General features: G+C 38.1%; 2 protein-coding genes across 18 annotated transcripts in view; both read right to left on the bottom strand.

The window, feature by feature from the left end:
- Positions 1-1,753, bottom strand: part of LOC113124820 (cingulin-like protein 1) — a 44,663-nt gene extending 42,910 nt beyond the window's left edge. For 3 of the 5 annotated variants that reach the window (XM_026297940.2, XM_026297942.2, XM_026297941.2), the window contains exon 1: positions 1,634-1,753. The gene's annotated coding sequence lies outside the window, so the exon portion shown is untranslated. The remainder of the gene's footprint in view (positions 1-1,633) is intronic. The other 2 variants (XM_026297943.2, XM_026297945.1) reach the window with 2 other exon arrangements.
- A 15,181-nt stretch (positions 1,754-16,934) lies between these two features.
- Positions 16,935-26,408, bottom strand: part of tcf4 (transcription factor 4) — a 215,194-nt gene continuing 205,720 nt past the window's right edge. For 7 of the 13 annotated variants that reach the window (XM_026296701.1, XM_026296706.1, XM_026296707.1 and 4 more), the window contains one exon: positions 24,382-24,430. In XM_026296701.1, coding sequence (XP_026152486.1) covers positions 24,382-24,430 — 49 coding nt within the window. Of the gene's footprint in view, positions 24,431-26,408 lie in introns of all 13 variants that reach the window. The other 6 variants (XM_026296705.2, XM_026296699.2, XM_026296704.2 and 3 more) reach the window with 1 other exon arrangement.

The following is a 26,408-nucleotide window of genomic DNA, read 5'->3' as shown; positions in this document are numbered from 1 at the left end:
GGGATCTGTAGTAGCTTTCTGACAATCTGTCTCTGTATATTACGCAACCTCTTTACCAGAGCATGCTCACTGTCACCATCACTGAACAACTGGCCAACTTTTATCCACATTACCACATGAAGGCAATAACTGTGCTACAGTACATGGGCCAGTGGACAAAGCATGTGGTCTGGCCAGGTATTGTTATTATTATTATTATGGTGGTTGTCATTAATTAACTACTCGTGGACACTGTGGAGCTGATGCTGGTGACATTAGCACCCTTCACCTAGCTGAAATAAAGATAACGCCTCCTTTCTGCAGTTGTCTTATCGGAGCACAGTACACAGTACAGTCAGACTCGCCCTTTGACTTGAGTACAATGTGGCACAGAAAACAATATATCAAATGGACCTTCACTGTCACTAGATGTTTAACTGCCACACATTTAATCCTGCACAGGTTTTTCTCTTTCTTGTAATTTAAAAATAATGTAAAGGTGAGTGGTTAAATCTACTAATACAAATGGGTAACAATGCCAAGGCACTTCAACAGTTATTTCTTCTTTATGGCACCCCTGTTGTTTTAATCTGGTTTTCACCAGACCATAACATTCTTATGGTGACCCAAAGCGAGTCTGTGGTCATGTTCATGGTCAAAAGCACATGAACACCCTAACATTCCAGTGATAAGTGGGAGCTAAACATGTTAGTCCTTAAACATGGGAATATGCTGCTATCACAGCCTTCGCTGTTCTGAGAAAGCTTTGTACAACATTTTCCACTTTGAGGAACAAGAAAAAGTTACCACAGTATTGAAAGCCCTATTGTCTAAAATACTGTTGCAACCTGTAGCATTAAGATGTCCCCACACCAACCGTCTAAACAAACAGCCTCCTCCAGAAGGAGCACCAGAATGAGTGTCCACATGAACTGTATACCATACCAGGCAGTATTCATCATGTTATTATGCAAAATACAGTGAGCTGTGAATCTTAGACTTACAGTATCTGTATTACTCTAAACGTTTATAATGCCTTAATTACCACTAAGGTTCAGACATGACAGTTTAAAACGCATTTGCTAAGTTATACCACTGGTTCCCAAAGTTACACACTGCATCGACTTTTACCTACTGTTTTCTTGGTAAATACTATAAAGCAAGAAGTTAAGATACACTTTTGTCCACGTTAGGGCCACAGTCAGTGATGTGGGATTACACAGAAGGTTAGGAACTACTGATTTACGCTGACTTCATGAAACTCAACTGGAATTCCTTTCATTTGCAGGAATTTGTGGTTAAATATGTGTTAATAACTTCAATCATCATTTTATGTTTATGGTAGGCAGGTTCACACGCACTGTCTGCTAGTAGCTTATAGCGTTTAACCTGTCTTCATCAAGCTTAATGGATATTTAAATTTTAAAGAAATATTTCAGGCCTACTTGTTCTTGTCCCCCGTTTCTGAGAGTGAACTTTCCTTGCAGCATGTAATCTATCTGTTCAGCTGCTGTCAGTCTACAAAAGCTTCCGAAAAATTAACATTACTTTTCTGAACGACCGAATTTATCACTAGCCCCAGCCGTCAACAACAGCTCCGGAAGCAAACAGGTTAAAACCCAACAAGTGCCCAGGTAAATCATCAGCCACTCACCTTCCACGCTGCCTCTTCGGCGCTCTGCCTTCTTCTGACAAGCTTCTGTTGCTGCTAACAGGACTTTGCTTTGTGGGTGGGTCCAGGGTTACACCTGCAGCACACCGCGGCCTTGAACGACGAGAACGCGCCCGACGTCGCTGACGCACCTAGGAGACTTGTAGCTTTAGCTCCAGGAGGGAAGAGTGGAGGGAAACGTGGCGAGAAAAATAGGGGAAGGTTGTGAAAGTTGAATTCTCTGGCGGAAATCCAACGAGAAAGTTATAAAAAGTAGCCCATGTTATTCCTTCCTGTAACTTTCTCACACACCATTTTTGGAGATGTAGTGCACCAGTCTCTCAGCAACTGGCTACTATGTGAACTATTTCAGGAATGTTCGCGCCCTTGAATTTTGGTTTCTGCTTTCTTCTCATTGATGTCATTAATACAAGGCTGGAGGTGAAAAAGCTGACTCATTCTATGAAGTTCTCCATCTATCCACCTATCTATACATTTAAGTGGAAAACAAAGTACAACTTAAATAAAAGAAAACAGATTTCTCGGTTAGTAATTCACTGTAAAATAAAACTTGCCTCTAATTAAGTATATGAGTGAAAGTGTAAAAAAGTGTGAAAAAAAAAACCTTTTTAAAAGCCAGATCCAGCGAACTCTTGCCTGAGTTTGGGTGATATTCAATCTGAAATCTGAATTCCTATTTAAAACAATCTATTGTGTGATCTTTGTTTTTATTTGAATAAGATTTGTTATTTTACTGGACATTTCTGAACATCAAAAACGTCTTTACTTAAAAATGTAAAACTTTAAAATCTTTTAACGGTTAAGATGGGTGAACTTTCAGTTCATTCAATTCATTTTGAAATCCAAAAGAAAATAATCTTTTACAAGTTATAACGTAGTTTGAAAATAAAATTAGCTTAAAACATTAAACATATGTAATTATGTTAAAAGTCCTGTGTGATTACTTACAATTATATACCTTATTGAAAATATAACTATGCATATGCAGATGTTTTTAATTTCAAAACTTAACAGGTTGGACACAAGTTGTCCTCTATTTTGCTGTAAGCTCTTCCCCTCTCAGTACAATGGAGGTATACACATCACACTAAATGACATAATACGATGTGTAATTACTGGAAAAGTCCAACAGTTGCATTTTCTTAATCTTATAATGAGCCCTTTAAATGGAAATGTTCTCCTTTCACCAGATGAATGTGATAGCACCTTTCCACCTTTCACATACATCCACCTTTCCACCTTCAATACCACGGCTGAGGTGAGACCCTTGAGCAAGGCACCGCAGCGCTGGCTGCCCACTGCTCCGGGTGTGTGTTCATGGTGTGTGTGCGTTCACTGCTGTGTGTGTGCGCTTTGGAATTGGGTTAAAATGCAGAGCGCAAATTCCGAGTATGGGTCACCATACTTGGCCACATAAGTCACTTTCATTCATTCATTCATTCATTCATTCATCCATACATCATTCTGCATAGTGAAGCTTCAGCATACCAGTAAAAAAAGCATAATCAAGCACACTTTTAAGTAGAGGGGACTTAACCAAGAATCAGTGTTGTATTATGATGTAAGCAATTTTTGGATGTCTACTGCAATATCTTAATGCATAAATCTATCTATCTGAAATCACAATGAAAGATGGTGCATGAGATCAGACAGGAGAAGCACTGATTTTTCAGCAGTCTGAACACACAGTGATGCAGTGTCACACCTGCAGATAAACTGGAAATAAAACTGACAGTGGAGGGTTGGAGTCTGCTGGATTTGAGAGGACTGACTGTTGGTTAAACAGTCACTGGTTGCTATTGGTGTCAGACTGATTGCTGAGCTGCTTTGTGTTGGCCAATACTGGCAACCACACCTAACATTCCTCTGTGCTGGAGCTGTGAACACACCCATCAACAGGTTATACTACAGGCTCTCACACACACATCCAATCTGTATCTTTTGTTGTCCTATAAATATACATTGTTGTAACTTTATTTAACACGTTTTATTATAAATAAGCAGGAACATCACAGGCGAAGACAGGTGAGGCTCATCTGATGAAAACTTGGTCTCAGTCTTGACTGATAAGAGTGGACCACATTGCACTTTATTGTGTACAAACAACTGGACATGACTGCTCATGTGCTTTATATGTGAGGATAGAGGCAGAAGCAGTTTAGACATCATTTTGTGAAAATGGCAGACTCACCTTTACAGATAGAGTTCAGACTGTGGTAGATATTTCTTTAAGTCTGAGAGTTGCTAATTCTCAGAAACAACCACAAGTGTGATGAATCATCTCAGGTTTAATTTCATGCCACATGGAGAGAAGACTTCAGTAAGCATTCTTTGACTTTGTGTTACAGTACTCAAGTTTATATATGTTTGACAAGAAAGGGGTGGACTAATCTTGAACAGACCCCACATGTTTGTTCAGGTATCTATCTTCAGCTGTCTTCCATCAAAGAAAACAGATTAGGTAAATATTTAAGTGACCCTTTGTCCTAGTATAAAACCCCCACATTGGTTTACTATCCAAGTGACCCTTTGCCCTGGTGTAAAACCCCCACAAGACATCTGGAGGGAGCGGAGTAGAGACCCCACTATTTAAGGTTGAGCAGGTTGAGGTGGGTCTGGAATCAATCTGTATAAAATAATGCACAAGACATTTAGAGTATTTGGATTTAATGGATTTGTTCAGCCAAAAACATATTAGGTTTGAATACTTTACTCAGTGTACACAGGATGTTGCCTAATGGAAGAGCTGGAACAGTACATTACACAACATATATACTTGTGGAATAAGACATTATTCATAATTCATCATTCCAAACTCAAAACTAATTGGGAAATAAATTGAAAGCTGCATTTTAACAAGTCTAATTTCATCACCTTGTGTGAATGTCACAGCTGTTATGTCACCTGTTCATTCAGGGTGTGACTGACTTCAAAAAATATGCTACACATGGGAGTGTCCCAGTGAGCCAACCAACCAACAAACCTCCACTCTCGCATTGATATCTCACACTTCTGCATTAACTTACATAAGACATTTGAGGTGTTGAAATTCTGCTGTTATGCAGCTATAGGAAACTTTAAGATAAGATTAGCAGTTTATTGGTGGACTTGCTCCCATTATTTACATTGTTTGTAAGGTTTCTTTCCTTTTATGTTTCTATCATTGAAACCTTTTAATTGAATTTTCCTCCATGTTTTTGTGCATTACACCTGCCAGTAATCAAATTTTAAACTGCATAAGGGACACTGGCTGAAAATGTTAAGTTTCTGCCCTGAACCAGATTCTGTACTATTCAAAACCTACACTTGTGAGGGATCTGCCAGCCCAGCCCCTCTCCTTCTCTTTTCCCCTCCACAATTCCACTGTCTCTCTCTTTCTCCTCTGTGTGTGTGTGTGTGTGTGTGTGTGTGCAATCCTGAGGTGGTGATTACATGAGATGCACCTGACTCCTATCAAACTAATCAGACAGACGACTCTTAAGGTGGTGTTTGAACACTGCTCGCTGACAAATTGTATTTCTGCTTCTATAGTAGCAGTTGTCTTGCTATTCCTAGTTGTCTCTTGTATTTTGTTCCCAGTAGAACTGTCTTGTCCTTACCTTCAATCCAGCAGTGGACTGGGTTTTAAAACCAGCCCAGGCATCCTTCACCTACTAGGTTGGCCCGTTATTCATTAATATAGTTGCTTATCTGAGAAAATAGACAAAATGCTTAAAAAAAACTAAATAATATCCACAAAAAATTGAATTTATTTTCAGTAACACAGGCACATGTCATGCCTAAGAAATTAGGTGCCCTTTTTCCACAGACACCAACATGAGCACCGTTCAAGATGTTTTTGTGTAATTGAAATTCGTAGATGGCTTTTGATTCTTTGCAAAGCAGGGAAAGATGATTCACATGTCACCATGTTGACCTGTCCAGGGTGTACTCCGCCTTCCATCCAAAAGAGAGCTGGGATAGGCTCCAGCAGATCTCTGTGACCCTGGTTAAGGAATAGATAATGGATGGATGGATGGATGGATGGATGTCACCATTTGACACAGGCAGCATTAGCGGCAGCTTGTAGGCAAGCCCAGTGCTCTTGTAGGCATCAGTAAAGAGGTTCAACTTGAGAACCACCCTGTAGCGACAGAGAGTGCAGGCTTTACATGAGTTACATGTACTTGACAGAGTCTTCCTGTACTGTTCGGACTCACTGCCACTGCCCTACTGCATTGTATAAGCATTGCTACTGATTGTTTCGGTGTTGACCACTGTTCTCCAAGGCTTTGCAGTTCTGTTCATAGTTGTTCTGCAGTGATGCCATCACCAGATTGCAGCAAATGTTTATGCAGCTCTTCCAGAGCTCGTGATGGCACTTAGTCAAAGTTCCTTAAGTGAAGAAGTGAGAGATCAGAATACAATGTTGATGTTGCAATACTTCTTTACTGGGTCAGAAGCTGATGTAGCATTTTCTATGGACAGTTTGTCATCAAAGCATTTATGTTCTATGCTGTTTTATAGGAAGGGACTCTTCCATAACAAGATCTGCATCCATTTCATCTACAGTGGTGTGAAAAGTGTTGGGCCCATTCCTGATTTCTTTTTTTTTTTGCATGCTGAAGCGAACTTGGGTTCTGCATCAGGACAATGATCCAAAACACACCAGCAAGTCCACCTCTGAATGGCTGAAGAAAAACAAAATGAAGACTTTGGAGTGGCCTAGTCAAAGTCCTGACCTGAATCCAATTGAGATGCTGTGGCATGACCTTAAAAAGGCGGTTCATGCTCAAAAACCCTGCAATGTGGCTGAATTACAACAATTCTGCAAAGATGAGTGGGCCAAAATTCCTCCACAGCGCTGTAACAGACTCATTGCAAGTTATTGCAAACGCTTGATTGCAGTTGTTGCTGCTAAGGGTGGCCCAACCAGTTATTAGGTTTAGGGGGCAAACACTTTTTCACACAGGGCCATGTAGTTTTGGATTTTGTTTTCCCTTAATAATAAAAACCTTCATTTAAAAACTGCATGATGTGTTTACTTGTTTTATCTTTGACTAATATTTAAATTTGTTTGTTTAATCTGAAACATTAAAGTGTGACAAACATGCAAAAAAAAAACGAAATCAGGAAGGGGGCCAACACTTTTTCACACCACTGTAACTGGTCGTTAGCCCACTGAAAAACCTTTGCAGCTGCATCATGACAAGCTTGGAAGTCATCCTGTAGCTGCTGCTCAAAAATAATAATGATCATCAGCGGGCGACCTTTTGACATTTAACAGGTGGCGGCAGGAGTTTTCTGTGATTTCAGCAATTTTTTTTTATCCAGCCAAACGTCCCATTTTTTACCCAGCAGCCCCAGCCTACTGGGCATTGCTGAAATGCCTGTATGGCCAGCCCGCCACTGCTTCCAGCTGCCACTTGTCCTTGTCATCACCACACCTCGGTCTCCTCAAACCTTCCTCTACAGTCTCCTTGAATGCCTCGCAAATTACAAGGTGTCCTTATGCTTCCCTGGATATTCACAGATTTCTACCCGTCCACCACATACAAAATTTAACACCAAGTTGATGTGGTGAGTACAAGGCAACTGGGGCCTATATTTATCAAGTGTCTTAGTATCTTAGAAGTCCTGCTGAAAGTTACTTTAGGGTAACTACCTCAGAGTACGCCATAAAAGTTATTTATGAAATGCCCTACTCTAGCTTTTATCAAAGGGAGATCATAGATCTAAGAATGAATGTGATGCCACTGTTTTATGACATTCAGAGCTGCAAAGACAATATTATAAGGAAAGATGTGTAACCACTAATTCAGAGATCACATCCATCCACTCGAGTGATCATGAAATAGGATAACACAAGATGAGTCTTTATTTGTCCTGCAGTGGGGACATTCCAAATGTTACAGCAGCATATAGAAATAGAAGAAATAGCAGCAATACTGTAGAAATAGGTATTTACAAGGTACATACAATAAAAATATAATATAAACAATGGGAAAAATATTACACGTTATATTACAGAATATTGCATATTGTGTAATGGAATATTTACAGTTTTTGCAGTCTTTGGTCAACTAGGGATGTGGGGATTTTTGTCCACTGGGAGCAGTGCTGGTTGTACAGTCTGATCACCTCATGTGATTCTGGCAGCACTGGGCAGCTCTATCAGGAACAGACTGCTTGACCACAATTGTGGGATAGAGTGCTACCGGAGGTCCTTCCTTCCTGCTGCTGTCAGACTGTATAACTGCACTGATCCCAGTAGAGCCCCCAGCTGACCTCACGCTCCTCTAGACTGTAATAATATAAAAACATTAAATGCTCAACACACCAGAATACAATACCAGATTTACTCTTTATTATTATATTTTTTTATATTTGTTATTAGATTTTTTTATTGTTTAGATTTAGGCGTAATTATTACATGGTTAGGTTTAAGCCTAGACAACCATTCTTTTCCCCAGATATCCCTCTGCATCTCATAAACAGACACCATCCTTCACCCCTCTAATATCTAATGCAAAAGTCCATATTTGACACCTTGGTAGGACTGTGCAATTAATCAAATTTTGATTTTGATTTTGATTTTGGGTCTCAACGATCACAAAAACTGTGTAATCAAGAAAAAATAATTATTCCATTTTCAAGTTATTTTGGCCTACATTGTTAAGCGCATTTTCGCCCCTCTGGAAGTCCAAACTGTCTCAGCCTATACTGTCGGCGAAACAAGTCGCATATGTGGTATCTGGTGGCATTTAAAAATGAGCGAGTGAAGATGGCGGAATGAGAGCAGCCACAGAAGTCCTTGTTCACTGTTGAACAGTTTCAACTGTTTGGGAACAGTTTGGATTCGAAGAAGCGGACGTGGAACAAAAACATATTATGTGCAAGATTTGCTGGTGTCTATGTCTGCATCGCTATTTATACATTTGAATATATTTTATATTATTTAAGGAGAATTCATTGTTTTGTTAAATAAATGCAAATACAAAGTCAATGAGTAATCATGCAAAATAATCGTGATTTCAATAATGAATACTGAATGATTATGATTTTTCCCATAATCGAGCAGCCCTACAGCTTGGCACTTTGCATCTAATACTGTTAATACACTGCTGGTTTAATCTTTGACTTCGACTAAGCAGTTTTATCAGCTAATCTTTAAAGGTGCAATGTGTAAAATGTGAAAGATTTAGTGACATCTTGTGGTGAGATTGCACAATACAACCTTCTGAGCACCCTTCACACCCCACCTCTCTGTTTCCAGGTGCAAGGAAGGGTGGAGTGGCTGTCACCTTTAACCCTCTGGGGTCTAAGAGTGTTTTGTGGACCTGGACAAGTTTTGACATGCCCTGACATTTCTGCTTTTTTAATTGCTTTTAAACATATTAATGGCTAAAGTCTCATAACACTGTAATCAGCACAAACTGGGCTACAATAATATGTGAGCAGCATGTTTATACATGATTGTGTTTTTGAGGAAAACAGCATTTATGCATGGTTAGACAGGTGAGACAGGAGAAACTGTACCGCTTCTTACTTTCATATGGATTAGAAAGAGATTATTTGTTTTCAACTTGAATTGTTTCACTTAAAATAAGACATTTCAAGCTGTCTATACATATATTTCTCATGTCTTTGAGGCAAGTGTTCGCCGAGATTCAGGTTGTTTTACTTATGTGTCTGTGAAGAGAGGTGACAGAGACAGAGAAGACAGAGAGCACACCCTCCTGGTTGCTTTCTTTATTTTACAAAAGCACAGCATTTTGTTGTTGTTATGAGTGTATACAAATAAAAGTAGACCCTTTACAGATTCAAATGATATGTTGCTTTTATCTGTACGATGAAAACTGACAGGTGGTGCAACATGGCTGCCTCCATGAAAGGAGACCCGCTCCCTGTGTAGATATTACACATTGAGTTGTACTGAGATTCCATATTCAAGCAAATAGCACTGTGAGGCTGGATATAGGCTACATAAATGCTAACTCTTAACTGAATGCTAATGCTCTGCATCCTAAAATGGTCATAGATGCAACAAGCACAACAAGCTAATAATTACGATGGCCATAATAATTTAACATGTTAGCATGCTTATCACTAAACCCAAAGTGACGCTGCCAGTGATGGGAATACCATTAGTTTGGTCAAAAATGAGTATGGAAAAATTATGGGAACATCAGGATAAATGTGTTAAAGGAATCAATTAATTTTTTAAGGAACAATTTCAAAATCTATGCATTTTAATAGCAATTCCTTCAATAGTTGTAAAGAAATTTAAATAAAAACCAAAACTATCAAATACACAATTAGGTATGGGAATTGAGAAGAGAACCAGTTCCCCAGTAGTTCCATTCCTAGGAATTGTTACTCAGCTTGTTTAACAATCCCACTTATCGGTTCCGCTGACGTCAATACGCATTTGCGTTATGCCGTCACACGCATGCTTCATATTTTGATTCAAAATGTGTCAAACATGGCGTTGAGGCTGAAGAGCACCAGGGTTTGGTTGTGTTTTACTAGAAACAGGGGTCACTTGCAATACGTGCGGAACTTTCATTACGAGAAAAGGGGGAAATACCTCCAACATGCATAAACATTTAGCCACACAGCATGCAATTAATTTGCACGAATGTAACATGTTTGATGACACTGCTTAGTGAAGGTGGTGGTGAAGCGGAGCTTACAACAAGCTGTCTTCTGTCGCAAATGTTCATTTCTACAGAGGAATTTGAATTTTGTTTGAATCAAAAGCAAAATGTTAGTCCATTTTTTACATTAAATAATTATGCAAACAAACCCACTTCTACTATAATTTATTCCCTAACCCAATGAAAATTTCTAAGAGAATCGATAAGGAATCTAATCTATAAGTGAGACTCGATAAGGAATTGGAATCACTAAAATCTTATCAATTCCCATCCATACACACAATAGCACTAGAGGAAGACTGGGGGGACCACAAATTTATTGACAACCCACCCACTTGTGATCTTTCTGACTTGACCAAAGTGGTGGACCAACCCCCTGACTGAGCCACATCGTTTGCATGGCTAAAAAGCACGGCTTGTGATAGGCCAGCAGATCAACACATGGGTAATTTTAGGAATGTCCCAATGAAGGTTTTGGTCCCCTTTCCTGATCCAAGTCATTTAATATCAAGTCATAACACTAATGCCCTCCAAAGGCAACTGCCTGTGTTGCCTTCACCTACATCATCCATGAGGGGTCTGTATTTTCCTTTGTCTGTTATCATTTAAGATGCTGGTTCATTTTAACCTTTATTAATTACACTCAAATGCGAACCACATTTGTTTCCAGCTCTTCACTCTTTTGTCTGTTAGACAGGCGTTAAAGAAATGATGTGATGTGACCAAATATGGTGACCTATACTCAGAATTTGTGCTCTGCATTTAACCCATCCAAAGTGCACACACAGCAGCGAACACACACACACCCGAGGCAGTGGGCAGCCAATGCTGCAGTGCCCGGGGAGAAGTTGGGTGTTCAGAACCTTGCTCACGTCATGGTATTGAAGGTGGAGACAATTCCTGCCGGTCCTGAGAGTTGAACCTGTAACTTTTTGGGTTACAAGACTGACTCTCTATCCATTGGGCCACGACTGCAAATAATGTGTTCACTACACTACTGGCTCGATGAATGCGCCGGTGCGTTTTGTGGCATCTTCTCCTGATAACATACTTCAACTCAATGTGTAATATCTACACAGGGAGCGGGTGTCCTTTCATGGAAGCAGCCATGTTGCACCATTATCTTTCTACTGTAACTCAAGATGGACAAACCAACACTGGTTCTAGATAGGAAACCATGTTTTGTTTTAACCCTCTGGGGTCAACAAACACACTGACGCGTTTTGTGGCATCTTCTCCTGATAACGGCGAAACAAACTTAACCCTCAGGGGTTGATGAATGCGCCGGGGCATTTTGTGGCATCTTCTGATAACACTGAAACAAACTTAAATTGCTATGTCAGTTTTGAGATAGATAAGATAAGGATAAGGAAGATAGATAAGACCGATGACAGCAATATATCATTTGAATCTGTAAAGGGTCTAGTTTTATTGGTAAACACTCATAATAACAACAAAACACTGTGCTTTTGTAAAATAAAGAAAGCAGACAGGGTGCACTCTCTGTCTTCTCTGTCTCTGTCATTTCTCTTCACAGACATGTAAATAAAACAACCTGAATCTCAGTGAATACTTGCCTCATAAATATAAGAAATATATGTATCGAAAGCTTGACATGTCTTCTTTTAAATGAAACAATTTTAGTCGAAAACACATCATCACTTTTTATTTAATCCGTATGAACGTAAGGAAAGGTACGGTTTCTCCTGTCTCACCTCATTATAGCTAATGTGATCCTGAGCAGATTGTTCATATGGAAATAATCTCAGGTGAGCCCGGTAACTATGTACACACCCCCGAGAAATGATATAAAACGCCAAGCTTCATCATAGAATTTACTTGTTTTCTGTGCCTTTGGATGATGGCACGTTATATGGGTGAAGAAGCGCTTCGTATAGTCCAAGTAGCGACGAAGAGTTTACTTTGTCCTCAGAGGAAAACGCGACTCAGATGACGAATTTTTGCATCTGTATTCCATTGCAGTAATTCCCTCTCAGTCACATTCCTGACTGAAAGGCTCATTATGCGGGTCTTTGTGCAGGTCTTTGTCTTATCAGTTAAATCACATGACTATTCATTGTGAGACACACCTTCCTGCATATGCCCTTTTTAAACAAAAAGTGTCTTAGAAAATTTAAATCAGTGTATTGTTTTCTATGAATGAGTGAACAAGATGACTTTCACATCATCGTGAAGCAAACACTTTACACTACGAGATACATTTCTCAGAAGTCTTGTGAGCCAATGTTCTGTATGTGTTTTATGGCCTTATTTCAGTGTTGTGGTTAACCCAAATAAAAAAGCAAAGAACCCAATATTAAGAATTGAGTAAAAGTAAAGATCAGTCTAATTTTAAGAATTGGTGGATAGGTCTTGATACTGAGAATATAAATTCTGTTTTGTTAAATAATGAAGACTTGTATTTCTATTGCCACTAGTACTGTTAGTAGTCTAACAGTCTTAACTGTTAACAGTCAAGACTGAGTGTTGTCATACTATTTAAATATAGTCTATTGTACTGTACTTTCCCCACACTTTTGAAAAAATGATTAAAGGCAATTGCCAGTACATTTTTCAGAACTGTCCCATAACAATATTGAAAATGAAGCTGATAACATCCACTTATCCCAAACAATACCAAGACAACCAAAGAAACATGCTGAAAGGTGATCTATGATGACATCAACATACTGGAAAATAACCACCAGCCACACCTGACGATTTGTAACAGGAAATCTTGTGACTCTGCCAGACTGAGATGGAAAACCTCATCTCACACTAAACAGGTGTGTTCCAAGAACTGGAAACACTTTGCCAAATAAAGAGCAATAAAGCTGAAGGTGATGTTGTCAGGGCAAATGCTACAGTTCTTTTGCAAGATTTCTAAGGTTAGGTGCACTTGTCATGAAAATATGATTGCCCCTGAATGGAAATAATATTTTGTGTGTTATAGAAATATTTACAACATATTCCCTCTTTATTCCCTTAGCTGAGAAGTTCAACACCATTCTCGTGTCTGTAGGATAAATACAGTATGAAACTATAGGCAGAGGCCAGTTAGCTCATCCATCCATTATCTAGACCTATTTAGGGTCACAGGGATCTGCTGGAGCCTATCCCAGCTCTCTTTGGGTGAAAGGCAGGGGTACACCCTGGACAGGTCACCAGTCCTTCACAGGGCCACATAGAGACAAACAACCTCACACACTCACACTCACTCCTATGGGCAATTTAGAGTCACCAATCAACCTGACATACATGTTTTTGGACTGTGGGAGGAAACCAGAGTACCTGGAGAAAACCCACACAAACACAGGGAGAACATCCAAACTCCACACAGAAAAGTCCCTGCTGGGTTTCGAACCAGGAAGCTTCTTGCTGTGAGGCAACAGTGCTAACCACCAACCACAAGAACTTTATAGAAACCTGGTAAAACATGCAGCAGTTTAAATTGGTTCAGTTTCACATTCAGTAACTGATTTACCATTTCTTGTCCCCAACTGCAATGACTAAAAGTTTTGATGCTTCTACACCTACAGCTACAGTTAAATGCATCAGCAGCTAAGGGTAGTAGGTACTGTAGTATTTGGAGAAAACCAACACAATACCACGGCATCAGAGTCTCAGGAGCTTCCATGTTAGGAAGCATTAAGGATATCATTTAAGGCAAACATCAAAATGGAAATGAACTAGTTTCTCCTTCAGAGTAAAAGCAAGTCACTGTACTATATTCCACTGGCATATTTTGGTCACCTTCAGTAGGTTTAGATTACATATTTCACCTTGACTAATATCTAAACTACTTTTCCTTCAGCATGAGTAAAACTGATGTCACTCAACATGACTTGTTGGAAGAAACAGATAAATCCACCTCAATGAGTCAAAACAAAGTTTCGTCCTGAGCTGTAAAAACATTTAACTGCTGAGACATCATCGGCTTAGAAGGCAATCCCTACAAATGAACAACCAGTTACTCAAAACTCATGACGTGATGTGCAACATGTCCACGCTTGCTACAGAAGCCTGTTAACATAAAGCCAGTAAACACATGGGATTAGTGTTATGTGGGGACTTGATATACACTGTGAATTAAACAGAAATTACTGGAACTACAGAAAAAGTTGTTCAAAGTGGAGCTCTCAAAGCTTGTGGTGCAACAACACCATGTTGCAGAATAAAGGAGCATGAAGATGAGAATGAATTGCACAGCAGTTTTTAAATTAGTGTTATCATTAGCTACCAACCATCCATTCAAAGAAACAATTAACACACACAGGTGATTTAAAGATAATGTTAGTGATTTTCGCAGTTTTTGTTATTTGCCATATAGAGACAGTGAAGAAACTATAACTTCTTCAGAGTTTGTAAAAAGTGAATGATATTCTTAGCATTTGGCGCTCTTTTCAAAAAAAGTTCTCCCTCTCTCTCTGTTCTCTCTGTACCTTCTGCGGGTGTCCCTGGTCCTGGAGCTGTATATCGCTGATGTGCAGTTACTGGTCCCACCAACCTGCAGTGTCTATTTGTTGTTTATTGTTGCTGTTCTTTTCTCTCTGCTCTATCCACTCACCCCAACCGGTCGAGGCAGATGGCCACCCAAACTGAGCCTGGTTCTGCTGGAGGTTTGTTCTTCCGTTAAAGGGAGTTTTTCCTCTCCACTGTCACCAAGTGCTGCTCATAAGGGATTTGTTGGGTTTTTTGTTGTTTGTAAAATGCTTTGTAAAGTGAGATGACTGTATTGTAATTTGGCGCTATACAAATAAAATTGAATTGAATTGAATTGAACCTGTGATGTTTATGCTGCAACTTGTGGTGCTGCAAGGACTGGAGATGGAGGTGCAGACAGAAACAAGAAAGAAACAAGAAACTCCACTGGTTCCGTTAATTCCCTGCATAGAACATTTTCCACTCGAGTAGTCTCATGATGATACTCTACACTTTGCCAAAGTTGATGGTCATGTGGTGCACCCAGTGGCAGTGCAAACATTTCCTAATTTTATATTGATCAGAGTTAGGTTATACAGAGTGAGTCGCAACACTCAGACAAGGAAATCACCCAGTTGCTGGTATCAAAAAGCCACTGGGAAATGGTTTTCCAGGTGACTCATATCCAAGACATATAGGATATGACAAAAAGCTGCAGTGTGTGACAGCTCAATTTTATTGGCCGAGCATACAGGAAGATGTACACTGGTATACCCACCAGCCATTCTTCTGCACCCATTACCATTAATGGAGGTCCCATTTAAAAGAATTGTAATGGACCTCATTGGGCTGATTTACCATAGCGCACATGGGTAACCTGCATTGTGTTAGTTCTAATGGATTATGCAACACAATATCCAGAGTCAGACAGGGAGATGAGCTGGGGCGGGAGGTTACAAAAAACACCAAAACCCCTCTGCTCTCCTTTGTGACAGCCATTTCTTGCCAGTCCAGAAAGCAGCTGTTACCACTTTGCAACAGCATTTTGTGGATGTATTCTCCCCTCTAAGCAGTCATACAACACTTATATTGAACACTGACCACCACACTGAAACACAGCCAGGGTTGACAGGAAATTCATGGCTGTACAAAGCACAAAAAAAAATTGTGCAGGTAGAATGAGAGGCAATACTGAAGATAGAAGTGATAGAGGAGACCCACATTACTGTAGACCAGTCATTTTGGTGTTAAAGAAGGATGGGTCTATATGGTTCTGGGTGGGTTATAGGTGGGTGAATAAAATGCCACAGTTCAATACCTACCCAATGCCCTGGGTTGACAAGCTCCTGGATCAGTTAGGCACTGCTCATTTTTTCACAACACTAGATTTTTTCAAGGGATGCTGGCAGATTCATTGTCTCCAGAATCTTGGGACCTCCTTTACTCCGTTTGGGTTATACCAATTTATTCTATTTGGCTTGTAAAGTGCCCCAGCCACCTTCCAATCATGTGCATGCTGATTATGCTGCTTCCTACTTGGATGGTGTCATAGTGACACCTGGGCAGAGCATGTTTGGGTGTATGGCTGTGGTGCTGTAGTCCTTGTTGTCATTGCCCACCGATACATTTGTGTGATTGGACAGAGGGAAGCACATTATGGGTAGTAGGCAGGTGCGTCCTCAGGTGGATTTAACAGCTGCCATTGTAGCCTGTCCACAGCCAAAGAGTTCCTGGCCCTTTTCTCACAGTGTGGGACTCTATGAGTGAGTGACAGTTTGCATTGTGGATTGAATTTTGATGCTGAAAGAGTGGTGACAATGAAACGAAAATGCAATCCATTGGGGGCGCCGTTTCACTGGCACATTTGAATAAAGAGCACAAAACCCCATAGAAATCTGACATGCAATTGATTCTGCTTTCATTTGAAAGTTTTAACTAAAATAATTCAAATTGCATATTGAAATGACACTTTCCACATTGAATTGCAAATTGAATAAAGAGACCGAAATCCCATGGCAATATGACATGCAATTCATCAGTTTGCATTTATAATTATAACCAATATTATTCAAAGTGAATTGTGTATTACATTACCACTTCGCACACTGAATTGCCAATTGCAAAATGCATTTTCAAATGCAAATTGAACAAAGAGTCCAGAAAACTTCCATGTGTAACATGTAATGAAACTGTGAGTAAAAAGAAAGAGGCCTTCAAAGCACTGCATTATAAAAATGGCACATTTATTGCTACAGAATGATCATGAACATGAACCTCATTGAATTATTACAAGATGAGAACTAACAGGCAACAAATGGCCCACTGTTGGGATGGTATGAAGAAGAATAATACCCTCAGCACAGAAATAAAAAAGAACCTGTTCTCCAACATCTCCATTGACGTGTAATGAAATGAAAGTGTAATAATAACATAAACAACCAAAACTTCAAAAAACAAAGTAAAATTATACAACATTAAGCAGAAATAATTAAGGAAATGGACATGCAGGAGCGAACACTTGCAACAGAAATACAGTGAAATAAAGATTTGAGGCACTAAGCCACACACTGGGGGATAAGTGCAGCTGCTGTGTTTTTTTTTTTTTTTTTTTTGATGTTTCTATTGTGGTCTGCTGTCAGCTGGGATGGGACCATCTACACTGTGCCGTCACACACGAAACACGAAAAGTCTTGTCTTCAGTAACACATTGGTCAAATAAAATATCTTCAAATATATTAAAATATTCATTTTTGAACATTTTCAAACATGTAGTGGAATATTTTATTGTAGTTATTCTGTAGTATTTTTTCCTTACTTATTTTCAGCATTCTTAAAATAGAAGGATTGGCTCTGTAAAAAAAGGCAAATATCTTTTAATGTATGATTAATTTAGTTTATATTTTGTTTCTACACAATGGTGTTTTTCATTGACGGAACTGACTCAAAGAAGAAAGAAGAATGTTTTTCATCTTTATGATTCAAACACTGAAAAATGAAGTGGTTTTTGAAATGACAATAATTATGTAAACAAGGAGATCAGCCAATAACATCTCTATCGTGCTTCTTCATAATGTGGGAAACTATCTTTTAGTAGGCATTTTGGGCCTTAATTTAAATCCTCTACTTTTCAAGCTACATCTTCAATCTCTTCAGTGACTAAATAGCTCTTCTAGCCAATTAGGGATGATAAAAATTCTAGACATTGGCATCCTGTGCTATCAGGTGGAGATGACACAGAGCTGTGTACAAGTTGTAGAATTTGTAAATCAACATATTGCTTTATCACCATTAAACTGAATTATCCTAGCAAAATCTTCTGCAGCATCTATATTGATATCAAGAATAAAACATAACTTCAGTCTGATTATCAGGAGGGCAGTTAAAGCTTCTTTACTAAGGAATGTCAAAGACTACAAAACATTATGCTTGACAACAAAAACACTGCATTATATTCATGTCTGGCAAAAATTGCATCATTTGTTTTGGCAGCACCTGCCACTACCCAAATATAATAGAATCTACTTGTGTTTTGTAAAACTATCTGGTTCACACCTTATATCTTGTTTACTGAGCAAGGGTAGAATTATACATATACAAATTGTATTTTTTTAATCTTAATGGAGTGAGGCTAGCAGCTTGGAGTCTTTGTGCTAAGATAGACTTGACAAATCCTGGATCTATAACAGAGATGAAACTGATTTCAATATTGGCTCTGGGTGAGAATGTGAGTTGGAAATAATCACATGAAAAACGATGGCACCAGAATGTACAAAAATATGAAACGTCTAAAACAGATTGATTTACTGCTTGTGATTTACTCAACACTGATGGCACATAATTTAATAAATGTGAACTTCAGATATGTATTTAAACATGTTGTAAAATCCACAATTTAAAGACAAAGACCACAATTTAATATTCGGGTTTAAAAGAGTATAGTATGAATAATTTGTACTGATTTATGAATATAACACTGGGGAAATATTGATGCCACAAGAAGAATACTCATCAAAGGAAGATTAAATATATTGGCAGGATTTTAAATTTGTTATCCTGGCAGTGGAGATTTGTATGAATGAAATGTTCTCAAATATAGAGGTTAAAGACATGAAACAGGCTCCTCTGATTGCTGACTTTGCCATTTTCTTCCTGAAGAATCAGAGTAATTTTGTGTAAAATAAACACGGCATCCATATTTGTATAAGATGTTTTAAAAAGCTTTTGTGTGGGGATAAAAAGAACTTAGTAGGCTATAAATATTTTGAATTTTCTTGAATTTGTTATAATCTCTACCCAAATGTACATTTTCATTTAAATGGCGTAAACGCTGCCTGTTTCTAGCAGTGCTCAGAAAACAAAGGACAGGAGCGACTATTTTGAATTCAACTCATTATTGCAGTAAAACTGGTACAGAGTAACAGATTGCAAAGCTCATGGCACAGTCACTGAAAAAATAGGTGTGTATGTACAGCAAGTAGAGAGAAAAAAAAGTTAACATTTTGGCTAATAGGAACATCAGGGGTAACATAAAAATAAAGATACTGTAATTCGGGAGATGACTTGATTATACAACATGAGAAAACATGAAATGAAGCAATGTAAAAATAACATTATTTAAAAATACATTTAGCACTTACACTGACAGATTTAATCCTAGTGTCTAAACTAGGTCCAATTCAAAGCAGTTTTTCCTTTTGACAGAAAGCTCAATTTTAATGGCAAACACTAAAAACAAATGACTGAAACTGCCTTGCACACAATCTGAAATCTTTTTGGGGAAATAGCTGAGAAGATTGTTTGCTGACGACCTGCTATTTTATATTAGCAAAACTCCAATCGGTTAAAAATGTTCATATTATTAATCTTAAACCAGCTGATGGGGGTTTTCTCATTTAAGTAACATTTACAACCCATTTTGAAGAAAATAAACACGCAGGAGTCAGGAGCCAGCTCAGAGCCACAAGGGAGCACAAAAGTGAATTGAACATATGAGTGATCTTTGGGTGCCTCAGTTTGTTTTAAGCAATTTAAGCAATTAAACTTCAGGTAGCATAATTTAGAATTGTGGAATTCTGTGTTTTTATACATTTTAATTAAGTGCATGTTACGGTTTTGAATGAGGTCATTAACAGAAATCCTTCATATGGCCCCAAAAATGGCGTGTGTCAGCTCTAACAGGACTGATTATTGGTGTAAGCAAAGAGAATAATTTGCCTTACACTTGGCAACCAAAACCACAAACAGTACAGAGCACCACTCACCAAAAATAAAAGTTGGCACCTGGCTACTGAAACTGGACATACACAACCTCACAAAAACTCAAAACAAGTTCATCATCATCATCACCCCTCACTGGCAAGTCCTCATCCCACAGTAACCCCACAGAAAATGTTTTATGACTATTTACACATTTCTCTTCAAAAATACAATAAAAATGACAATGTCATGAGGCATGGAGAACAAAACAAATATCATATACCTTTTATGATTCCTCCCTTGAACTCTCAAAATTGTTCCCCACAGATAAAAACAAATGTTGCAAACTAAAAACAAAAATGGATTTTGGAACTTTTGAACTCACTACACTTTCAATGTGACACTTTTTTTTCAACACATACTGAATTTTACTTTTTCATCTTTTAACAAAAAAAAAAAAAACAAAAAAAACAATACAACATATTTCTAAAACACAAAATAACAACAGTCTACATGTAAAAATATAACTTTTACATACACAATTTCAAAATAATGGTAAAGTCTGCCATTTTGTTGCATACAATTTACAAATGTCTGTGTGTTGTTGCCTTGGATAGATAGCAGTGAATGGAGCTGATGGAACTCCAGTCCCATTTTGTCCTGTGCTGGGTGCCGTACTAGTCAGAGGATGTTGTCATGGCAACAACATAGAACACAACAAAGTCAGTTGAAAATTTGTAACACTGAGGGGCCTCGGCAACTTCTGCCAGTTCAGTCTTTGAGAAGATAATTCCTGCCCAAGCAAACACACCTTTGTAACAGAAAATAAAAAAATAACAAAAAACGGCACCCTCCTTATATATTGTATATATTTTTTGTACATTTATATATAGATTGATTTATTCAAATAGATTCTTTTCCAGGCTTCTTGCCTTCCTGTTGATTGGGTAGGATTTTAACTGTGTCAAAATGACCACTGACAGAGAACAATGCTGCCAGCTAGTGAATGATGTTCCTTTTTTTTTTTTGTTTGTTTTTGTTTTGTTTTTTTTACATTTTCTGTAATAGACATGTAAACCAGAACAGACAAAGAAAAAGTAATAAGGGAAAATATTCTTAAAAAAGAGAGAGAGGAGAAGAAAAATCATTTTACAACATACGACCACACACTTTGTACTGAAGACTACATTGGCTTATGGACAAGCCGATCAAATATTGATAAAAAGCTAATAAGCTATAATACAAGAAGAGACGCGTTGTTCACCATGGAAACAGGGCTGGGGCTTGGAACAGGAAAGTGGGCTTGGGTTTATGGAGGACTTGGGGGGACAGGGAGGATGGGGACAGGGGCTCGTCTTGCTAAATCAAGCATCTGTCCCATTGGCTCAAAGCCAGAACACGCTGTCTACTTACATATAAGCATACAGTACATTAAATACAGTTTCGTTTTTTTATCCAAAAAATACTTTTTTTTCCTTTTTAGCTTTTTTTAAATTCCCAGGTCTGGTAAAAAACCTGACTGCATAGAACCTAACGACAAAGAACAGGTTTCCCTAAGCTTGCATCCTATTAAAAAGACCAGGTAAATGTCCTCCTCTGGCAACTTGAATGATATGAACTCTAAAAAGGCACATTGGTAGAAGTGTGAATATTCAAATTGCATCTGTGGGACTGCTTAGGTGGGGCAAGAGGCTGGGTAGAGGGGCTGGGACTCATAAGGCTAGGGTCAACAGGACCAAACTGGGACTGAGATGGTTTCAAACTGAAAAGTGGATGAGCAGGTGCCTTCTGATTGATGTCAGAAAATAATGGACATTCTTGTTCTCCTGTCACGTTCTTACCTGTTTCACTCCCCAAACTATGTTAAAGTTTACAGAACATTTACCCAAAAACCTTGGGTAAGTCTTAAGTTCAGGAAGCAGTAAAACTCTGAGAGAATATTAGTGGTTAGGCCACAAGATTTGGATGCCTCTTAGATGCAGATTATTGACTACTGTTTTTAGTTTATTTAAATAAGGCTATTAGTAATGTTTTGTATCCTATCAGGTAAATCTGGTTCCTGACACAGGATGATCCACTGGGCAGCTTACATCTGAAAATAGAACACTTATTATACAGGAACAATAATTGTTCCTCTCAAGTGTAAGCCTGACTCATCTAGTTACACTATCACCCAATTCTAAAACAGCTGTGACATGTTAAATAGCTTTTTGTCAATGTTGCACCCCACTTCTGTCCACGTGATTTACGTGCACCACCCAGTCCAATTGGTCCTTTTCCCTAATGAGAGGTTCAGGATTCTTGATCAGATTTGCAGTGCATTGCACCATAAGAGACTATTTTAGTTCATATTCCATTTAACTAGTCATCAGGCAAAACATTGAGCCAGTGGAATTTGAACCAGCTAAATGTGACTTGTCCATTATTTTGCCATACAGCTAATTGTCAATCAGAAAGCCCCCCCAAGCTTGGTATTTAGGGCATGGGAGAATTCTCCAGATGGGGTTAGAGGTTTAAGGTTATGATTAGCCAGAAACTAAACCAGGACACGAGGAAATCTACTTAACCCAATACAGGAATGATTTAACTACTGCTGCTTGGCCCCCAGAAAAAAGTACCCCTCACCCTGATGATTGTTCCCTTGCTTCTTCTGCAGTGTCATTATCATGTGGACTCTGGATTCACTGTTTGTTTTCTCCCCGGAGCTCTAACTCCCCAGTATGTTGTGCTGCCTCAATCCTGCTTTCCTCTTCCTTGGCACTCCTGTTTTTCCCATAGTACATGCCTACAGGACAACAGGAGAACTTAATTCAAGCAGTGATCATGATTCAGGGAATGTGCTAAACATGGAATAGAATTCACTTCAGTGCTCAGGCCAACCACCTTCCCTCTCATTTATCTATCTCTTCTCTCATTCGTTCTTCCACTCAACCACCGGCCTAGTAACTCTTTGATTTGAGGAACAGTTTTACAACAGTCTCAAACTCAAACTTAAACTCAACAAAGGACTGGTTGGTTATGTTTGCTAGAGCTCTTTTTTGTTATCCTCTGTCAGTTTTATACCCAACAATATCAGATGAAGATGTGAAAAAAGTGCCTTTCTGCTGCATTTACAGTGGAAGTACACTTGTTTTTACTGCATGATTCTTCCTTCCAGTCTTTCCCCTGTAATTCCTCTATTTTCAATCACTTAAATACAGACCACTTGGAGTCACTCACTGATTGACTGATTTTTTTTGATTCAATGATTGATTCTCTTAGTACTCTCTTCCTTCCAGAAGATACACACGGGGCATTTGGGTACAACTGTGCAGACGTCTTGTATTTGCATTTCACACTGGAAAACTTTGTACAAGTCTGCAATTTAAAGTAAGTCAACAAGACTTAAACATTAAACAGCATTAAACAGTAATAAAAATACATAAACATGTACAGATGTTCATGTTTTGCACTTCAGTCTAAATGTTTGCAGTTCAGGAAAGGGAAGAACATGTTGCCCCCTTTTAGTCCACCCCTGCTTCTTTGATACTTAGTTATCAATCTCTGAAAAGCAGTAGTGTTGCAACAAATTTATCTTCCTAATCTCTGCTTTATTTTAATTTATACCTAAAGATGTGTGGCTTGTAAGTGGATATATGGTTGTGCAGCTTGCTTCTGAGAGACTTCCTGGAAGTTTCCTGTTGTTTTTTTTAAAGTTTGTTTTGCTTCTCCATGTGTATCTATTTGACTGGTTTGTATCGAAGAGAATATCAGGCACAGCTTCATCCACAGTGTGGCGTTAGAGCATTAGATTGCCATTCAGTCAGAGACGTGGTGAGCTGCCTTTACCAACAGCTGCGCAATGTAAAAAAAAAAAACAAAACAACAAAAACAAAACTTTAAATACTTTGTGATATGTTTTGTTCTGTTCTAAACAAACCTCCAACCCCTTGCCTCCTCCCTGCCCACATCGAGTTGCACTTTAACAAGGTTTCTGTCATACATGTGTATATATATATATATATATATACACATATATATATATATACACATATACATATATATATATATATATGTATATATATATATATATATATATATATATATATGACCTTTTGACCCTTTAAAAATTGGGAATGCTGATACAAGAAGAATATCTTGAATTATGTATTTCTGACTTTTTCCATTGTTGTCAGTTTGTGTCCAACGCTCCCACAAACTGCCTCTTTGTAGCAGCCATGTTACAGCGGCTGTTTTAATGTCTCCACAAAGTAGCATCCAGTTCACTTCAGCTGGAGATGCAAAGTGATGAAAGCAACTATTGTGACTCTACAGTTCTTGACAGAAAAAGGAGACGAAGGCGAAGAGAAGGATCAGACACAACAGACGAGAAGAGAGAAAGATGCTGATGTGATTGGTCAAGCTGAAGTCTTGGAGAAACTGAATGGTCAGACTGAAGGTTTGATCAGTTGCCAGGTTGCCATGGAAACGCTGTCAGAGGAAGTGGTCACTCATCATTTTGATGAACTCTGGCACCTCAGACCTAGAGGGGAAAAGTGCAAAATTAAAGGAAGGATTAGAAGGGATATTTATATGATGCACACATAAACATGCACATTCATAAAATGACTACCTCAACTATAAACCCTAGTAAAGGCTGCTGGTGTTGCAGGTTTTATTCCTCCCTACAACAATAACATGGCTAAACATATAAGTTTGGTCTTGTCATAAGGGGAAAAAAGCCTAATGGAGTGCCAAAAATGGAAATCTTATGGGGCGCATAAATATGCTCAACAATCCAAAGCTTCTTATATTTGAGATATTTGGTATTTTTCAAAGGGAGAAGTCATTTTTTCCTGATGTTGAGGTCAGAGGAACATTCAAGAATCACCAAGTTATTAGGAGTCCAATTCTGATGGTATTTTCACAGCAAATTTCATATATAGATGTAAATATTCTGCGAATGATTTTTTAGTATGGGAAAGATACTAAAAAATCATTCGCAGAATCCATGATATTAGTTTTTCTCTTAGATGTAACAGAATGTTTAGCAAAAATAAAAAATATTCTGGAGATGTTTGAATGCACCACCATGAGGCATATTCATTTTCTTGCATAATCTGTGACTATAATGTAACTCTGACAAAACAAGTTTCCTATTGGTTAATGGAAGTTATATATATATATATATATATATATGATATAAATAAGCTGAAAAAGAGAAATCAAAGACATTCATGTATGATTTGTAAAATGATAATGAGGAATGTACTAAAACACATTCATAAAAAGATGTATATTTTAGAAACAATTTTACAAAAACTATATAATGTACAATGTATAACTAAAGATAAAAAGGTTTTTACAGTAATAAAATGCTTTGGGGTTTTGTCTTCACTCTTCCTCCAAATGAAGGAACTTTGGCTCATCCAGAGAACAACAGAAAACACAATGCTCAGTGAGACATTCAACTTGCTATGCAATTCACATGCAAACACAAATACAAAATGACTGTTTTCAAAGAAACAAAGTTGTAAAGCTGCAAACAGAAATGACACATACTCAGCAACAGACACAGTCACACATTAAAATCACACTTACTGCCAATCTGTTGTTAAAATGTACCCAGACCAGACAGAAACTAACTCATGTTCTGGCTTCTGGTTTTAGCCATCTACAGTCTCATCCACTCTGCCAGCCTTTAACTGTCAGGAACTGAACAAAAATTCTTCACCAATTCATTTAACGAATGAGGCAAATTGGTCTACATGTTGTTTGTGTAGGTTTTGACGTTTCTTCTCGTCACGTATTAGACACAGTGGGAGAAATGTCAATACAACTGGAATTTTTTCTTTGTTTGGCACCTTCTTTTCCATCAAGATGCCAACAAAAAAAAAAAAAGTAAAATGTGCTGGTTTAGTATAGTCATTTATGTAGTTCAATAGGTCATAAGATGAAAAAACTGAAAAAAGTAAACTTTGATTTTCATCAGTGAGAGGCATGCTAAAATCAGGTTTAGAAAAATGTTCAATTGACACATTTATAAAAAACTTATTGTAACATATTGTCCCTATAGGTGGGTCTTTTACCAATCACATTACCCCAGATTTATATTTCTTCTAAAACTAATTAAATAAAATACAATCAATGAGTGTAACATATCGGTCTTTTACTTTTATTTATCCAGAGGTTTTTTATGAAAGCATAGTCCCATCTTTAAACACAAGCTCTAGACACAAGTATTCACATCTCTTTAAATGTAATAGCTACTTTTAAACTTACTGCCAGCTTAGTGCACCTCTCCTCAGTAAAACTGATTGAGTTATATTTTAGTTTTGTGTTATAAACTAACATCTGATAGAATTGTAATTTCATTTTAATTTCATTATAATAAGTAAATGGTTAAAACTTACACAAACAACACACTGATGACAAAGATCAGAAAACAGCTGGACAAATGAAAACCTGTCCAAACTTTTGACTCTGAAAACATGCCAACATGTCACAACCTCAACCTCAAC

The sequence above is a fragment of the Mastacembelus armatus genome, chromosome 12 (assembly GCF_900324485.2).
Source record: "Mastacembelus armatus chromosome 12, fMasArm1.2, whole genome shotgun sequence".
Lineage (NCBI taxonomy): Eukaryota > Metazoa > Chordata > Actinopteri > Synbranchiformes > Mastacembelidae > Mastacembelus > Mastacembelus armatus.
This window is presented reverse-complemented; position numbering and strand designations above follow the sequence as displayed.